The sequence below is a fragment of the Salvia hispanica genome, chromosome 3 (genome assembly GCF_029641045.1).
Source record: "Salvia hispanica isolate PSC_SH4W2 chromosome 3, Shi_PSC_v1, whole genome shotgun sequence".
NCBI classification, from domain to species: Eukaryota; Viridiplantae; Streptophyta; class Magnoliopsida; order Lamiales; family Lamiaceae; genus Salvia; species Salvia hispanica.
This window is the reverse complement of record NC_142694.1, coordinates 30,059,639-30,075,471: the sequence shown is the minus strand read 5'-3', so window position 1 is coordinate 30,075,471 and position 15,833 is coordinate 30,059,639. Positions and strand designations below refer to the sequence as shown.

Genomic DNA, 15,833 nt, shown 5'->3' with positions numbered 1-15,833 from the left:
TATCAACATTTACGAAAATTAAAATAAAAAATATCAAATTTCATCATCCGAACGTCGTCGGAACGTATGCAATTGAGATCTCGTTGGAATCCTTATAAAATTATCTTTAATTTGATATATTTTTTGCAAAAAAATAATTTAAATCAAGAGAGTTACGTAAATTTAAAGTTTTAAGATGATTTTAATGAGAGGGGATGGACATTAATACCTCTTATTTTTATTTAATAATTTTCTTAATTAAAAATATTATCCATATGACATTATTTCAACCACTAGATCTCTTAATTTAATGATTAAGATTTGTCTTATTTTGGAATTACTAATTAATTAGCAATGATCACTCTCCTTTTACTCCATATTTAAGTACATAACTAATTATAGATAAGATTGAATATTTTTTGTGATATTTTGTTAATTACTACTCCATTCTGTCATTACTAAATTTAATATATTTTATGTATTATACGTGAATTATAGTATATACTATTTACAAAACTAGTCCAACCGGCTAAACTATGAACACATATTAGTATTACCGGTTAGCTTATCGATCTGGTTTTTAAAAGATTGGCTGAAAATAACTAAATTGGAGTATTAGAGTGAATATTAATGAGTTTATTTTAATTTTAATTTTTGAAATATTTACAATAAATTATTTTAATTTATACAGGTTCAGAATCTTTGATGATTGGAAAAATGACGTGGTATGATACTTATGTACCGAATGAATATTTTGTGTATTACTAATGGTACGATGGCTTTTTGAGATGTGAAATGGACCTTTTTTTACGATGAAAGTGCTAAAGTATTTTGACTTGAAAATCATACTCCATAATAAAAATCACATTGGGTACGACCATTATTTATGTACAATGAAAGTGCTAATTATTTTGACCAGAAAAATCATACTTTTTCTATTCCATAATAGGAATTACATTTAGTATGGACATAAATTTTAGAGTGAACTACAAAAATGGTCCCTGGACTATGGGTTTATCTCGCCCATAGTCCCTGGACTTTAAAAATATCGCCAATAGTCCCTGGACTAAGGGTTTATCTCGAAATTGGTCATTTTGGTTTTTTTTTTGGTACGAAAATGCCCTTTGATATTATTTTGGGGAGTTTGGGCAATTTGGTCTTTTTACATTTTTAACATTTTAAATCTGATATTATTTTAGTTATGTACTAACTTTGATATTATTTCAAAATTATCATTCTTCTTTCATTTTGTTATCCTTCACTGAATTTTTTTTTATTTCAATATTAGATTTAATTTTATAAAATTAAATTTAATATTTAGATTTTTAAATATCAATAAATTTTTTAATGAAAACTATTAATTCATGGACACTATAAATATTGATTAAAACTATTAATTTTTGTTATTTAATATAATATTCAATTGAATTGAAGAAGTACAGAAAAATAATATTAATCATGATGGAAAAATAAGAGTTATTCTATTTAGCCTCCGTTCGGTTGTTATAATTGCTTGTGATTAAATATTATGAAGTTGACTAAAAATTTGATCCTACTTAAAATTTTATATAGGAGTATTTTTGTTGAAATTTTCTAGTAAATTTTGATTGTTTTCAAATTAATAAACAAAAATTATATTAGTCTTACATTAGATGCATATTTATTTCAGAATAAATTGTGTTATATAATCTATTTATGATTAAAGCTATTTAAATATTGATTAAAACTAAGGCGTTGTCATACCTTATTGATTACATAGTACTATACACTATCAAATATTGATTATAACTATTAATTTTTGCTATTTAATAACTTTTATAATTAAAAAAATTTATTGATATTTAAAAAATAAAATTTAAAATTTTGTAAAATTAAATCTAATATTGAAATTAAAAAAACAAATTCAGTGAAGGATAACAAAATGGAAGAAGAATGATAATTTTGAAATAATATCAAAGTTAGTACATAACTAAAATAATATCAGATTTAAAATGTTAAAAGTGTAAAAAGACCAAATTGCCCAAACCCCCCAAAATAATATCAAAGGGTATTTTCGTACCAAAAAAAGCCAAAAGGACCAATTTCGAGATAAACCCTTAGTCCAGGGACTACTGGCGATATTTTTAAAGTCCAGGGACTATGAGCGAGATAAACCCATAGTCCAGGGACCATTTGTGTAGTTCACTCTAAATTTTAAGAAATGTAAAAATATTGGATTGGAAAAGTTAGTGGAATATGTTGTCCATTTTTTTAATTTATAGTAAAAATAAAATATAATTTATTGTAGGATAAATCAAAATAATAAAATATGACTATTATTATGAGATGGAAGAATGAGCAACTATTTTTTGAAAGTAGTCCTAAGGCTAAAACATAAGTAATTAGTCAAATACAACTATACGTCGTTACTAAAACACGAGGGAAAATCATGGTTTAGAGATTTACAGAATCATCACTGTATTAAAAGCGAAATTAAAATAATTGGAGTACACATCTCCATGATTGGTCTGCGGCGTAGTAACAAATTAAATGTTTATCAATTTTGTTTGGAAATAAAATGAAATCAAAATGATTCGGTATACTACTACAATATATGTTCATTATACATATAACATTGGATTCCAATTCAGCAAATACGAATAATATAGTAATTCAATTTGGCCGTTAATGGCCGACCCACATGCTAAACACACACATATAGATGCTTGGCATAATTTCTTTATTTTTTTCCATTTAGTCAGAAATAATTAACACAGATTCTAAATTCTCATACTCTAGTTTATTCTTCAAAAGGTATTCCCAATTTCTTTTGTCACCTAAAAGAGCCATAAAATTATCGATCTAGTGAAGAAATTCAATTCAAACGAAGTAATAATTCAATCTGGTCCAGACATAATGATTCAATATTGAAGTTTCACTTAAAAAAATTCAATAAAAACAGTAGAAAAAGGACTATAACTATGTCAATAATGTTAGCAAAAGTATAAAATAAATATATAAATAATCAAAACACATTATATAATAATCCAAATATCAGTCAGTTGGTGGCCCCTCCGCAGTAGTAGTAATATTCAATTTCATAATTCGAAAAAATAAATGGAAGCTATACGACGTCGTGAAGGCCAATTCGCAAATGCAATCCAACATTTGATGTGTGCAGTAATTGTAAGCAGAAACCGTTGACCGTACATATATCTATTCACTCTCCCTCTTCTCTTCCTCTCCCACCACCAAAAATCACAACCTCCGCCGCCGGGAAACGCTCCAAGATCCGCCATTTCGAGCTTCTACCTGCAAAAGGAGCGATTTTGTGTAAAATGGGGGAAATTAGAAGATGAAGGTAACGATAGAGACAGGTGCCAGCCACCAAATCCAGCCCCCTCCAAACCCTTCAGATCTTCCCGGGTTCCAACCGCGCAAGCCGCCGCGCCGCAAGGCCCACTCCGGGGTCCGTTTGAGGAGGGAATCGGGAGCTCCGAATACGAAGCGGAGCAGCCGACCCGAGACCCCTTTGCTTAGGTGGAAGTTCGATGAGAATAATGTAGCTGCGGAGGAGAAGGCCGGGGAAGCCTCCCGGAACGGCCGCCGGAGGAATAGGCCTGGGGTGTCCTCTAGGAAGCTCGCCGCCGGCTTGTGGCGGCTGCGGCTGGCGGAGCTGCAGGATAATGTAGGGCTTCAGGTTGTTTTCCATTCTTATTAATCATCAATAGTTGTCTAATTAGGTTTTTATTTCTGCATTATGTGAAAATTGAGGCTGTCAGTTTTCATAAATCTTGACATAAGTTGCGTGTTTGTGATTTGAATGATGGATTGGTGGGGATGAGCTCCAAATTAGACAGAAGAGAGAGGGCACATTTGGGTGTAATTAAGTATTTTTTTTTTTTTTTCTTTTTTCATTTAGTTGAATTTACTGGTCTGCTTGTGATACTGGAGCTCTTGAGCCATCTTCGTTATCCTTTTATTTCATCTTTAAAGACTGCTGCTTTGATGGTTATGGCGTTGTTTAAGATCTTATGTTGTTATGTATTGATTAGGGCTATTGCTAGTTTTTGCATTTCAAGGGATTGACTTTGCTTGTTACCTGCAGTCTGGAGGTGGCCATTTCGGAGCCTCTATCCATTGTCATCACGCTGACAGAGTGCATCGTTCTCCTGCTGAGGATCCCGACTCTCCACAGTCTGTCTCTGGTCCAAAACACTCCCTTCTCTACAAGGTTTACCTTTTTATTGCTGTTTATTTTTGGGTTATTGTTTCTACTATTTGGTTTGAGTGTCGAACTATTGAATTATTTGTTAACTCGCTTGTATTCTTTTGCCTTCTTCGATCGAGTGATTTTCAATGTGGCTTCTTTCTTCTTGCAGACTTTGAATACATTTTATTCTAAAATTGAAAACCCTCTTTACACCCTGCAGTTTGAACCTTCTTTTCAATTTCCGAATTATGCGATGGAGGGTGCGACAAAGTGGGATCCTGATGGTTGGAAAGCATCAGAGGAAGTGAAGAATATATTCAGCCAAACAAAGCCTAGCGATGAGCACCGAGCAAGTTCTGCTAAAGTAATATCTGCCCTCAAGGAAGAGCTGGAGCAGGCTAGATCAAGAATCAACGAGCTTGAAACTGATCGCAGATCTTCAAAGAAGAAACTAGAACAATTCTTGCGGAAACTCAGTGAGGAAAGAACTGCATGGCGGAGCAGAGAACACGAAAAAGTTCGTGCTATTATAGATGACATGAAAGCTGATGTTACCAGGGAAAAGAAGAACCGGCAAAGGCTGGAGATTGTCAATTCTAAGCTGGTCAACGAGTTAGCTGATGCCAAGCTATCGGCCAAGCGTTACTTGCATGAATATGAGAAGGAAAGGAAGGCCAGAGTACTGATAGAGGAGGTTTGCGATGAGCTAGCTAAAGAGATTGGAGAAGACAAGGCTGAAGTGGAAGCATTAAAGAGAGAGTCGATGAAACTTCGGGAGGAAGTGGATGAAGAGAGGAAGATGTTGCAAATGGCCGAGGTTTGGCGTGAGGAACGAGTTCAAATGAAATTGGTTGATGCCAAGGTGATGCTCGAAGAGAAGTACTCCCAGATGAACAGGCTTATAGCAGATCTTGAGCCGTTCCTGAACTCTAGATCAGATTCGCAGGAGACGAAGAAGGCAGATTTTTTACGGCAGGCAGCCGCCTCTCTTAACATACAAGACGTTCGTGATTTAACGTACGAGCCCCCGAACTCTGACGACATTTTCTCCGTCTTTGAAGATGTCAATTTCGGCGAATCCAATGAGAGAGAGGTCGAGCCAAGCGTTGGCTACACCCCTGCGAGTCATGCCTCCAAGATGCACACAGTGAGTCCTGAAATAAAGATGCTCAACAAAGACGGCGCTCACAGGAATTCCAATGTATATATGAACCAGAGTGGCGAGCTAGAAGAGGACGCGAGTGAGTGGGAAACCGTGAGCCACCCCGAGGATCGGGGGTCAAGTTACTCACCAGATGGAAGCGATCCTTCTGTCAACAAGAATTTCCGGGCCAGCAACGTCTCAATGAATGGGATGGAATGGGACAAAGATGGAGGGCAGGAAACGCCAATAATGGAAATCACTGAAGTGGACTCAGCAAGACTGAGGCAGTTGAAGAGGGTCTCTTCAATATCTAAACTATGGAGGTCGTGCCCGAGCAACGGTGACAATTACAAGATCATATCAGTAGATGGAAGGCTCTCGAATGGTAGGCTTTCTAATGCAGGTATCATGTCACCTGATCACGGCTCAGCAAAAGCTTGCCTTAGCCCCCAAGATTTATCGGGGCAGTGGAGCTCCCCCGACTCAGGAAACCCACACGGGAATCGTGCTATGAAAGGGTGCATTGAATGGCCACGCACCGGGCAGAGGAATAGTTTGAAGGCGAGACTGCTTGAGGCGAGAATGGAGAGCCAAAAGGTCCAGTTGCGCCAGGTTTTGAAGCACAAGATTTGAAACTCCTATAAATGGTAAGGTTAGTTAACTTGTCTTCTGCCAGCTCGACCACGGGCATCGCCACCGGGGCCTCGGATCATGCGTTAAATTGATCTTGGTTGTCGGCATTCGCAAAGCTAAGGTATGGATTATTATGAGGTATTCTGTGTTAGGTGATAGCAATTTTGCGGATGAGCAGCCTAAAAAATGGCATTATTTATAAGTTATGATGTAATATGTTGAATTTATTGATATAGAGAGGGAGGGAAACATTGTATCTGTAATTTGGCTTCAGACAGTCCGCTCTGCTCTGCTCAGTTAGTTGCTTCTTTTCCCAAGCCTTGTGTTGTCTACTACTATTGGAATGGAATCTTTTTCATGTCCAAAAACTGCTCTCTTGTTATAAGCATCATGGGACATGGAGGAAGAGGGAAATAACATCATGTGCTACTGATATAACTGTAATCTTGTTTTTAAATTTTTAAATCATTCAACAATGTCCAATTTACTCTTTTGTAGTAGTATATTAGTTTGAAGTAGAGACCTATAAAGTTATCTAATGTCACAATTCAAAATAGATGGTGGGTCTTCTTTGGGTTGTCGTCTCTTGCAGTTAATTTTGTCAATGAACAAGGTGAATAAATGGATCATGAATTTTGCAGGCATGAAGTTTGAATCTTGAATAAATACAAGGATAAATTTGCAACAAATTGAAATATTTGTGTATTATTGAAATTTTTAAGAAATTAAGTCTAATTTTCTGTGTTTCAAATTACTCTTTTTTTCTCAGCAGCTACTTTTTGGTGCTGAAAATAGAAACATACAGAAGCAATCATGAATTGACCGCAGGGATTTCAAGAGAATTCTCCAAATTAAATTTTTAGAATTCATGGAGAAAGCTTATAATGCAGAACTAGATCCCTATTCCAGCTTATTGCAATGTGGCAATGCACTCGATCTCGATTTTCGCATCCAATGGTAAGGCAGCAACCTGGTATGTAGAACGGGCTGGAGCTGGTGCTGGAAAGTCTGCAGCAGTATAAATCATTAGTAATACGCCGACTGACTTCCACAATAAAAACATACAACTATTAGATGTTCTATAATATAAGAAGGTTTCACAACTAATAAAAATTTTCCAAGAGAAGAAAGAACTATATACAAAGATTCAAGAACATGAGAAATGGAACTATTTGTAGTAATATAAACTATTGAGTTGACTTCATTAAAAAAACTCACATTTAGCATAAATTTCATTGACTTTCTTGAAATCTTTCAGATCAGCCAACCTAGACAAGCAAGAGACATAATGTTAATTGGAATAACAAAAAAAGAGAAAAGAAAGTTGGTCATAGTGTGTGTGTGAAAGAAAAATAGGATGGCTTTTCCCGAATGAAACAGAAGTACCCACATGATTGTTGTCTTGACAACTGAGGCATAGCTCGCACCACTTGCCTTAAGTATCTCACCCATATTCTTAAGAACCTAGTATAGCACATTAGCTCAAATATTATCAGCAAGCCTCATTCACCGAAAAGAACATCATACATATATAAAACATCTGCAAGTATCCAGGATAGCGTTGCAAGTAATTTCTTCTTTCAAAGGCGTCGCTTCCAAGTGAAAAATTAGGAAGGAAGAGAATAGAATAACAGAGTTACCTCTTCCCTATGATCTCACATCATATTAGCCTCTTAAAGTTTCTCAAGAAGTCAAGATACATATTACATAGGCCGGCTTGTTAATCAAGAATTATCTTTTTCTCAAGTACAAAGTTATACAAACGACGCTTAATTTTCAAATGTGGCACTCCAGGCTATGTTGTGCTGAACATTGATCCATGAATATACCTTTAGATTGACAGATTGAATTGAATCATAGCATAATTATGATGGTTGACTCAAGGAAACTTGACGCATTGTTTATACATATAAACTTCAATTGAATTGAACTACATTGTTCTCATTATGCCTAAAAAATTTATAATGGCAAATCGTACCGTCATCAGATAGCCCTACTAGTGAGAGATCTAGCCACAAACGAAGTCATGTGTTTAGGCCTCCACAAAGTACACATTTTATTTGAAAACAGAATCTTAAAAAACTGCAGTGCACAAAGGTTCATATGTAACGGCATGCATACCTGCTCAGTTTGATCTTCCACGCTATCCGAGACAAACTTTCCAGTCTGCAAATTAAACAAAGAAAATTCCTTGTAACCACCTTGACACATATTTACGGACTTCATTTCAAATAGAACTTTTCCAACATATACATATTAACATACATATATAGGATTGTGATTCGGGATCTGCTAGAGACCATTCAGAAATGCTTCTCCATATACAATAATGCTTCTTTTAGAACATTACTTTTACACATCACAATGATCAAATATCAATCAATAAAGCACATTGGTTACTAATTCATATATATGTATGTATGTATGTATCCGATTACAAACCTGAGGATCAAGTCCAAGAACCCCAGACATGAAAAGCATATTATTTGCTTTGATGGCTTGACTATACGGCCCCAATGCTGCCGGAGCATTTTCTGTGGTTACAGCTTCCTTCAAAACTAGTTTCAATAGCACATTAAAATCGAAATTCATACTTCCCCAATTTCAGAAGTTCACAACAGAAGGTACAATCCGTGGTGCACAAGGTACAATTCGGAAACGCAAGCAGTGAAGCAGAGCAAACAAACAAAAATCACCCCGTCGTAGAAACAACAGGAGATAAGATTAAAATGAGAATGCCTCTCACCTGGATTAGCATCAGTGGAGATGCCTAAGGAAGCGAAAGGCGGCGAGGGGCCGGAGCGGCGGAAGTTAGCGGCAGCCAAGGAAACACAGCCGATTCCGGCGGCTAAGGGCGCCCGAGAGCGTAGAGAGGAGACATCGATCGCCGGCATGTGGAAGGTCCTCGCGGCGGCGCACCACGCCATCACTCTTTTCTCAGTTCCGATTAATTTGGTTTCTCAGTCGCTGTTGGGTGAAATTATTTGTCTTATTGGTCATAGAATTTGGGCCTATTTCTGACAAATAAAAGCCCAGATGGTGAAATTGTTAGGCCCATCTCTAAATATGCCAAAATAATCGAGAGGGCCCCTGTTGTAGGACGTAAAATGAAATAAACAGAAAATGGAAAATTATTCGGAAATTCGCTGTGAAGAAGAGAATATTGGATGATTCATTCAAATTGCAATCAAAATCTTGACCCGTAGGGAATAGCATTACAATGAACACCACATATTCCTAATAAAGTTATTTCATGAAAATTCGGGTATTGGTGATTACGGTCAGGGAAAAATTACTGAAATATTGATATACCAAACTTATCGTATCGAAAAAATACTAAGCATGATATGATATTTTGTCGAAAGATGTTGGTGCGGTAATAGTATGAATTGTCATATAGCACTGTAAAGCGTCAAACTGAAATTTTGGTATATACACATGGCAAATACCGTGTATATACTAACATCTATAATCTATAGGGATGTCAATACAGCCCGCAACCCATAGACTGGCCCGAATAGCCCGCCAAATTTATAGAGTTAGGGTCGAAAATTTCTAGCCCGATAAAAATAAAACCCAATAAGCCCGCACCCGATTAACCCGCAACCCATTAGGGCCAGATCCGATAACCCGATGGGCTGGCCCGATAACCCGGTAAAATTTATATTTTTCAATTTTTACCCCTAATTCGACACTTCCTTGACTAATTTTATGACGTACTCCCTCCGTCCCGGATAATTCAGGTCACTTTGACCGGGCACGGGTTTTAAGAATTGTAATGAAAAGTGGGTTGAAAAAGTTAGTGAAACGTGGGTCCTACCTTTATATATTAGTTTTATGATAAAATGTGAGTAGGAATGAGTTAGTGGAATTTGGGGTCCATTACCAAAAATGATAAAAGTGGAATGAGACAAATTATGTGGGACAGACCGAAATGGAAAACTGGGACGAATTATCCAGGACGAAGGGAATAGATAACTAAAAAAAGATAACTTTCAATTTTATGGTAAATATATAAATTAATCTCAAATATTAGTAGTATTTTGTGATTGAGTTTAAGCATATATATCAAATATATCATAATTAAATATTTTATATTTTATAAATATAACTAATTTTCATCATGATTTATTGGATTGTTCGAGCTTTAACCTTATCGGTAGCAACCCGATTAACCCGTCGGGCTAGCCCGAAACCCGAGCTTTTAGGGTTAGGGCCGAACCTTTACAACGCAAAAGAAATCACAATCCGGCAAGCCCGCAGCCGATTGACCCGCAATCCGAGTAGGGTTGGCCCGAAACCCGATGGGCCGGCCCGATTGACATCACTAATAATCTATATACCATAAAACGATATATACATACATGAATACCAAATATAATTTTATATATATATATATATATATATATATATATATATATATATATATATATATATATATATATATATATATAGGGATGTGATCATATAATAATCCATATTTATGTTGATAACCTAATAACATAGGAGTATCATTTTATGGACGAAATACTAAATCATTTTTGCTAAAAATGATGTTTATACTCAATAAAATGATATTATTTCAACATGTAGAAAATGTTATTTGTAATTAATAAAATTATATTCTATTTGTATAGAATGATTATGTTCTATAAAATGATATTTTGTGTATAAAAATGATATTCTTCTTGTGTAAAATAATATTTTAGCAAAAATGATATATTTCTTCCTTAAAATGATAGGTTATTAGGATATCACCCTAGCTATGAACTATCATTCTAACACACCCTTATATATATAATAAGTACTATAATAATATATACTTAATAGTTTGCAATATATCCTACCAAAATTTGGTGTGCCGTAATATTTTGGCATACCAAATTTCGGTATAACATACCAAAAAATGGTATGGTAAAATTGCTTATGTACCGAATTGTGATTTACCAAAATTTTTGATAAGATAAAATATGATTTTTATCCCTATCATTTTTCGATACAGTATACGATTACACAATACACCGACTCATCCCTCTTTCTCACTGGTTATGGATGGTCTTAATATTTAATTATCAGTGAACTACGAGCATGGATGAATCAATTACGAATAAGCAATCGAAATTAAATTACTAGTAAGAGTCTTTAATGCTGGCTGTCTAGAGCAACCAAATTTGATGTCCGGATATTATCTTATGCATGAAATTACACTATATTTTTAATGTTTTTTTTTTCATGTATATATCTACCTTGGTGAGGCAAAGAATGTATAATAATATATCTCCATTCTTGTAAACCTTTTTATACTTTCTAATTATATATCTCCATTCTTGTAAACCTTTTTATACTTTCTAATGTCCTATCCCTTTGTAATACTACCTCCGTACCCAAATTTTGACATACTTTGACCAGACACAGATTTCAAGAAATGTAATGAAAAGTGAGTTGAAAAAGTTGGTGGGATGTGGGTCCTACTTTTAAAGTATTACCTCCGTCCACCAATATTTGTCCCATTTTTCCATTTCCGTCCGTCCCCCAAAATTTGTCTCATTTCACTTTTACCATTTTTGGTAGTGGACCCCATATTCCACTAACTCATTCCTATTCACATTTTATTATAAAACTAATATATAAAAGTAGGACCCACAATCCACTAACTTTTTCAACTCACTTTCCATTACATTTCTTAAAACCCGTGCCGGGTCAAAGTAGGACAAATTTTGGTGGACGGAGGTAGTATTAGTTTTATAATAAAATGTGAGTAGGAATGAGTTAGTGGAATATGAGGTCCACTACCAAAAATGGTAAAAAGTGAAGTGTGTCAAATTTTCAGGAACAGACCGAAATAGTAAACTGTGTCAAAATTTGGGGGACGGAGGTAGTACTAGCTAATAACAAGTTGCATTTCTCCCTCCGTCCGTTATTAGGAGTCCTATTTGTGGGCGGCACGGGTTTTAAGAAACGTTAAGAAAAATAGGTGGAAGAAAGTTAGTGGAATAATGGTCTCACTTGTATATATTAGTTTTAAATAAAATGTGAGTGAAATGAGTTAGTAGAAGGTGGGATCCTATTACCGTTTATGGTAAAAGTGAACCGAAACTTCTATTCGGACTAAAATGTAAAAATGAGACTCCTATTTGCGGACGAGGGAGTATATATTAGGTTAAGATCTAAAGTCAAATATGTATCTTGAGCAAATAATAATCAATCCTAGATCGATGAAAGTATCCAATTTAATGATGGATGATTCTAGTATGATATAGTAGAAATTTGGCCAATATATCGATTGTCAACTCCAATTTGTTCACCAATAATATGAATGAAAAGAAAATCTATTGGAATCAAGTTAGGTGAAATAGGGAAAAATATGATAACGTCGTTAGTCAGTTTTTTGGTATTAAAATTTACAAAATACCTCATCGCCATTACCACAAATTAAAATAAAAAACTTGGATTTGGGGAATAAAAGAGAGAAATGCAACTTGTTATTTATTTTTTTCATCTGTAGAACCTACCCCCATAAGAATCAATAATTACGACAAAAATTTCAAATTAATATAGAAGGTGCAAGAAATGAAGAAATCTTTCTTCTTTATGATCCATGCTTCTCGACGTGATTGTCATTGTCAAAATGCTATTTGTGTCTCTTGTAAGTAAACAATATGATTTTGAATAAATCCACATTAAATGCGTTATACATAAAGCGAATGATTTTGTTACCAGAATGTTGTTGTCATAAACTATATAAGAAAAAAGTAGCGATAAATTAACAAAATTGTATATACAAAATTGGGTTATTAAAGGATTGGAACTATTATTTCTTAATTGATTTTTGTTGACTACAAATATGATACAAATATGATAGGACTAAAATGAAATGAAATATGAATAATTATGTTCATTCTACTAAAAATATGTATTTATACAAATATGGAGTATTTTTTACCAAATACTTTGGATCATTTTGTATATACATAAATGAGTGTGTGCGTGTATATGTTTGGTGTGTGTATATGTGTGCTCATATTATGTGTGTGTTGGTGGGTGTATATGTGTGCTGGTGTGCGTGTGCGTGCATATATATGTGTATGTGTGTGTGCGCGCATTGTGCTGGTGTGTGTGTATATGTGTTGATGTATGTGTATGTATGTGTGTGTGCGCGCGCGCGTGCATTGTGCTGGTGTGTGTGCATGTGTTGATGTATGTGTATGTATATGTGTGCTGGTGTGTGTGCATAATGTATGTATATGTGTTGCTATTGAGTGTGTGCGCTTAGTGTTTTGACACTTTTTTCAATTATTAAAAATTTAAAATTTTTATTATTATAAAATTACTAAATTACAAAATTGTTGAGATGTTATTGAAATGATATATAACAAAAATAATATAATATGTTATGTATTTTGTTAATCTCTAAAATAAAAGGAAATGAAAATTGAATGGAATGACCATTCTTTGGCCAAATGAATGGAATGACCATTCTTTGACCATTCTCATATGGAATGAAATAGTGACTCTAAAAGGAATGATGATTCCTAAGTAAAAAATATAATATGAAGCAAAGGAATGAAATGAAAATAGAATTACCACATAACCCCTAAAAATTTAGATACCAAACTAATCCATATTTTTTGGTAGAAAATATAGATAAAACAAAAATGGTAAGAACATATTTTTAGTTAAAACAGAGGAATTATTTATCCCATCAAATGACCCTAATAAAGTTCGAGCTTGTCACGCTTTATTTTATAAAAATATCCTTGAGATATGTAGACTATTGCACATGAGTGTTCTAAGTGTGTGCTATAAAAGTTATAGTCGCAGATTTTCTTGAATAAAAAAAATTAAACGCATAAAAAAACAGATCATGTTTGTGTAAAATCTAGTCTAAATAGAGCAGTTTGCTTTGCTATTCTCATAGCCTTAAACTCGATTTCAACTATGTAGATTATTTAAAAGAAGCTTCATGGTTATTGTCACCTTTCTTGAAAACCATTTTGTCCAATGAAATTGCAGATAGTGATAAAGGCAAGGAAGATGTTCTACTCTTACATGCAAAGTCAACACTCAACTATGTAAAACATATTAAAATGGACATTAATTATTTTTATGACGCTTCATTGAGCATTCTAGTAATTTGTAGACTATGCATCGTACGTAATAAATTCCCTATGGCTAAGGCAACTTCTTTTAATTATGGCTCTAAAATATAAAATTGAACTGTATAAGAGTATTTCTTCAAGATGGTGTGATTTCTTTAAAAAAAGTGAGTTTCTGCACTTTGATACTGCTATGTATTAATTAGTTATAGATAGAGCTGGGGAAAAATACCGAAATACCGAAATACTGGCCTTATCGTATCGAAAAAATAACGAAAATACCGAATTTTCGGTATACCGTGACTTTCGGTACGGTATGATACCTTACCGAAAGATTCCGGTAAGGTAACGGTATGAATTTTCAAATACCGTGGTATACCGCTGCATACCGAAATTCGGTATATACCGTAAATTAAGGTATATACCGTAAACTAAGGTATATACCACAAAATTATAAACATAATTATATATAAAATATATTTTATATATTTTTAAATTATAAAATCTATCATAAAATATAAATATAATTATGAATACATTATATTTAATTTATTTTTAAAATTATAAAATATAAATAATATTCTAGAAACTTTAATTTTTTATTTTAATTGATGTTGAAAGTCAGGTATACTGTAAAAGTAAGGTATACCGAAAATGAGATACGGTATTGGTATGGAAATTCGTCATACCGAAAATAAGGTATATCGAAGTTCGGTATACCGAAAACTTTGGTAAGGTAAAGGTATGACTTTTTCGCATACCGTATTTACGGTAAGGTATACGGTATGGTGGTTTCGGTAAGGTATACGTACCTACCCACCCCTAGTTATAGATAGTTAATTTGGTTACATTTGACTTTCCTTCCCTAATAAACAGTTATACATAACTACTAATTTTCCTTTTATCTAAAATAAAGATATATTAGTACATATTTAAATTAAAGTTATGGCAAAGTGACATAGAGGCATTATAACATAAAGACATTATGTCTTTAAATCACTACTTAAAGAAATATCCCTCTCTTGTTAATGGAAGAAGAAATTATGCAACTAATGAATGTTACCTACCAAATAGAATAGAAATTGATTCGACCGAATAGAGGCATTATAACATAAAGACATTATGTCTTTAAATCACTACTTAAAGAAATATCCCTCTCTTGTTAATGGAAGAAGAAATTATGCAACTAATGAATGTTACCTACCAAATAGAATAGAAATTGATTCAACCGAATTGATTAGGAATTAAGCAATTGATTGATGTAGTAAATCATATTTTAAATATGTAAAGGCTGATTATGGAAAAGTTAATCTTTCCTATATGATCATAGAAGGTTAATTCTGTAATACATTAAATTAATTAATAATTATAATTTTTTTTATACATAAAATACCTAAAATATCCAATTTTGTATCAATTTTTATTAATTTATCACTACCAAATTATTTGCTAACATCATGACAACAGAAATTAATTGGCAACTAATGCAAACACCCAATCCCAACTCATTAATTAGAAACGACTTGTTTAAAAATAGTAGTATCATTAATTAATTATTAACTTAGCTATTATTTGGTGATCATAATTAATTATCATAGGATAATCCATTTAAAATTAAGTTGTGATATTATTTTAATTAGAAAAGTAATTGTAACTAATTATCACACTATTTTTATTTAAAATTAAGTGAGGAGATTCATTCTCATAAATCAAATACAATACATATTTAATTACAAATATAATCTTGCAAAAAGATAAATCCCTTTAGGATTAAAGTTTGAGTTTTTTT

At 33.5% G+C, this 15,833-nt stretch overlaps 2 protein-coding genes across 5 annotated transcripts; one reads left to right on the top strand and one right to left on the bottom strand.

The window, feature by feature from the left end:
- The first annotated feature begins 3,116 nt into the window (after positions 1-3,116).
- On the top strand, positions 3,117-6,431 carry LOC125212925 (uncharacterized). Of its 3 annotated transcripts, none has more exons than XM_048113225.2 (3): positions 3,117-3,646; positions 4,067-4,192; positions 4,341-6,431. In XM_048113225.2, exons 1-3 carry the CDS (start codon positions 3,314-3,316, stop codon positions 5,946-5,948), a joined length of 2,067 nt encoding a protein of 688 aa, XP_047969182.1. In that variant the 5' UTR covers positions 3,117-3,313; the 3' UTR covers positions 5,949-6,431. The 3 variants fall into 3 exon arrangements, with proteins under 3 accessions (XP_047969182.1, XP_047969181.1, XP_047969183.1); XM_048113224.2 differs by having other exon boundaries at positions 3,118-3,658; positions 4,341-6,265; XM_048113226.2 differs by having other exon boundaries at positions 3,119-3,658; positions 4,392-6,265.
- A 195-nt stretch (positions 6,432-6,626) lies between these two features.
- LOC125212926 (reactive Intermediate Deaminase A, chloroplastic-like) lies at positions 6,627-8,924 on the bottom strand. Of its 2 annotated transcripts, none has more exons than XM_048113228.2 (6): positions 8,695-8,924; positions 8,391-8,482; positions 8,070-8,114; positions 7,339-7,412; positions 7,167-7,216; positions 6,627-6,956 (listed from the first exon to the last, which is right to left on the bottom strand). In XM_048113228.2, exons 1-6 carry the CDS (start codon positions 8,873-8,875, stop codon positions 6,859-6,861), a joined length of 540 nt encoding a protein of 179 aa, XP_047969185.1. In that variant the 5' UTR covers positions 8,876-8,924; the 3' UTR covers positions 6,627-6,858. The 2 variants fall into 2 exon arrangements, with proteins under 2 accessions (XP_047969185.1, XP_047969184.1); XM_048113227.2 differs by having other exon boundaries at positions 8,391-8,506; positions 8,695-8,922.
- Positions 8,925-15,833: the final 6,909 nt, after the last annotated feature.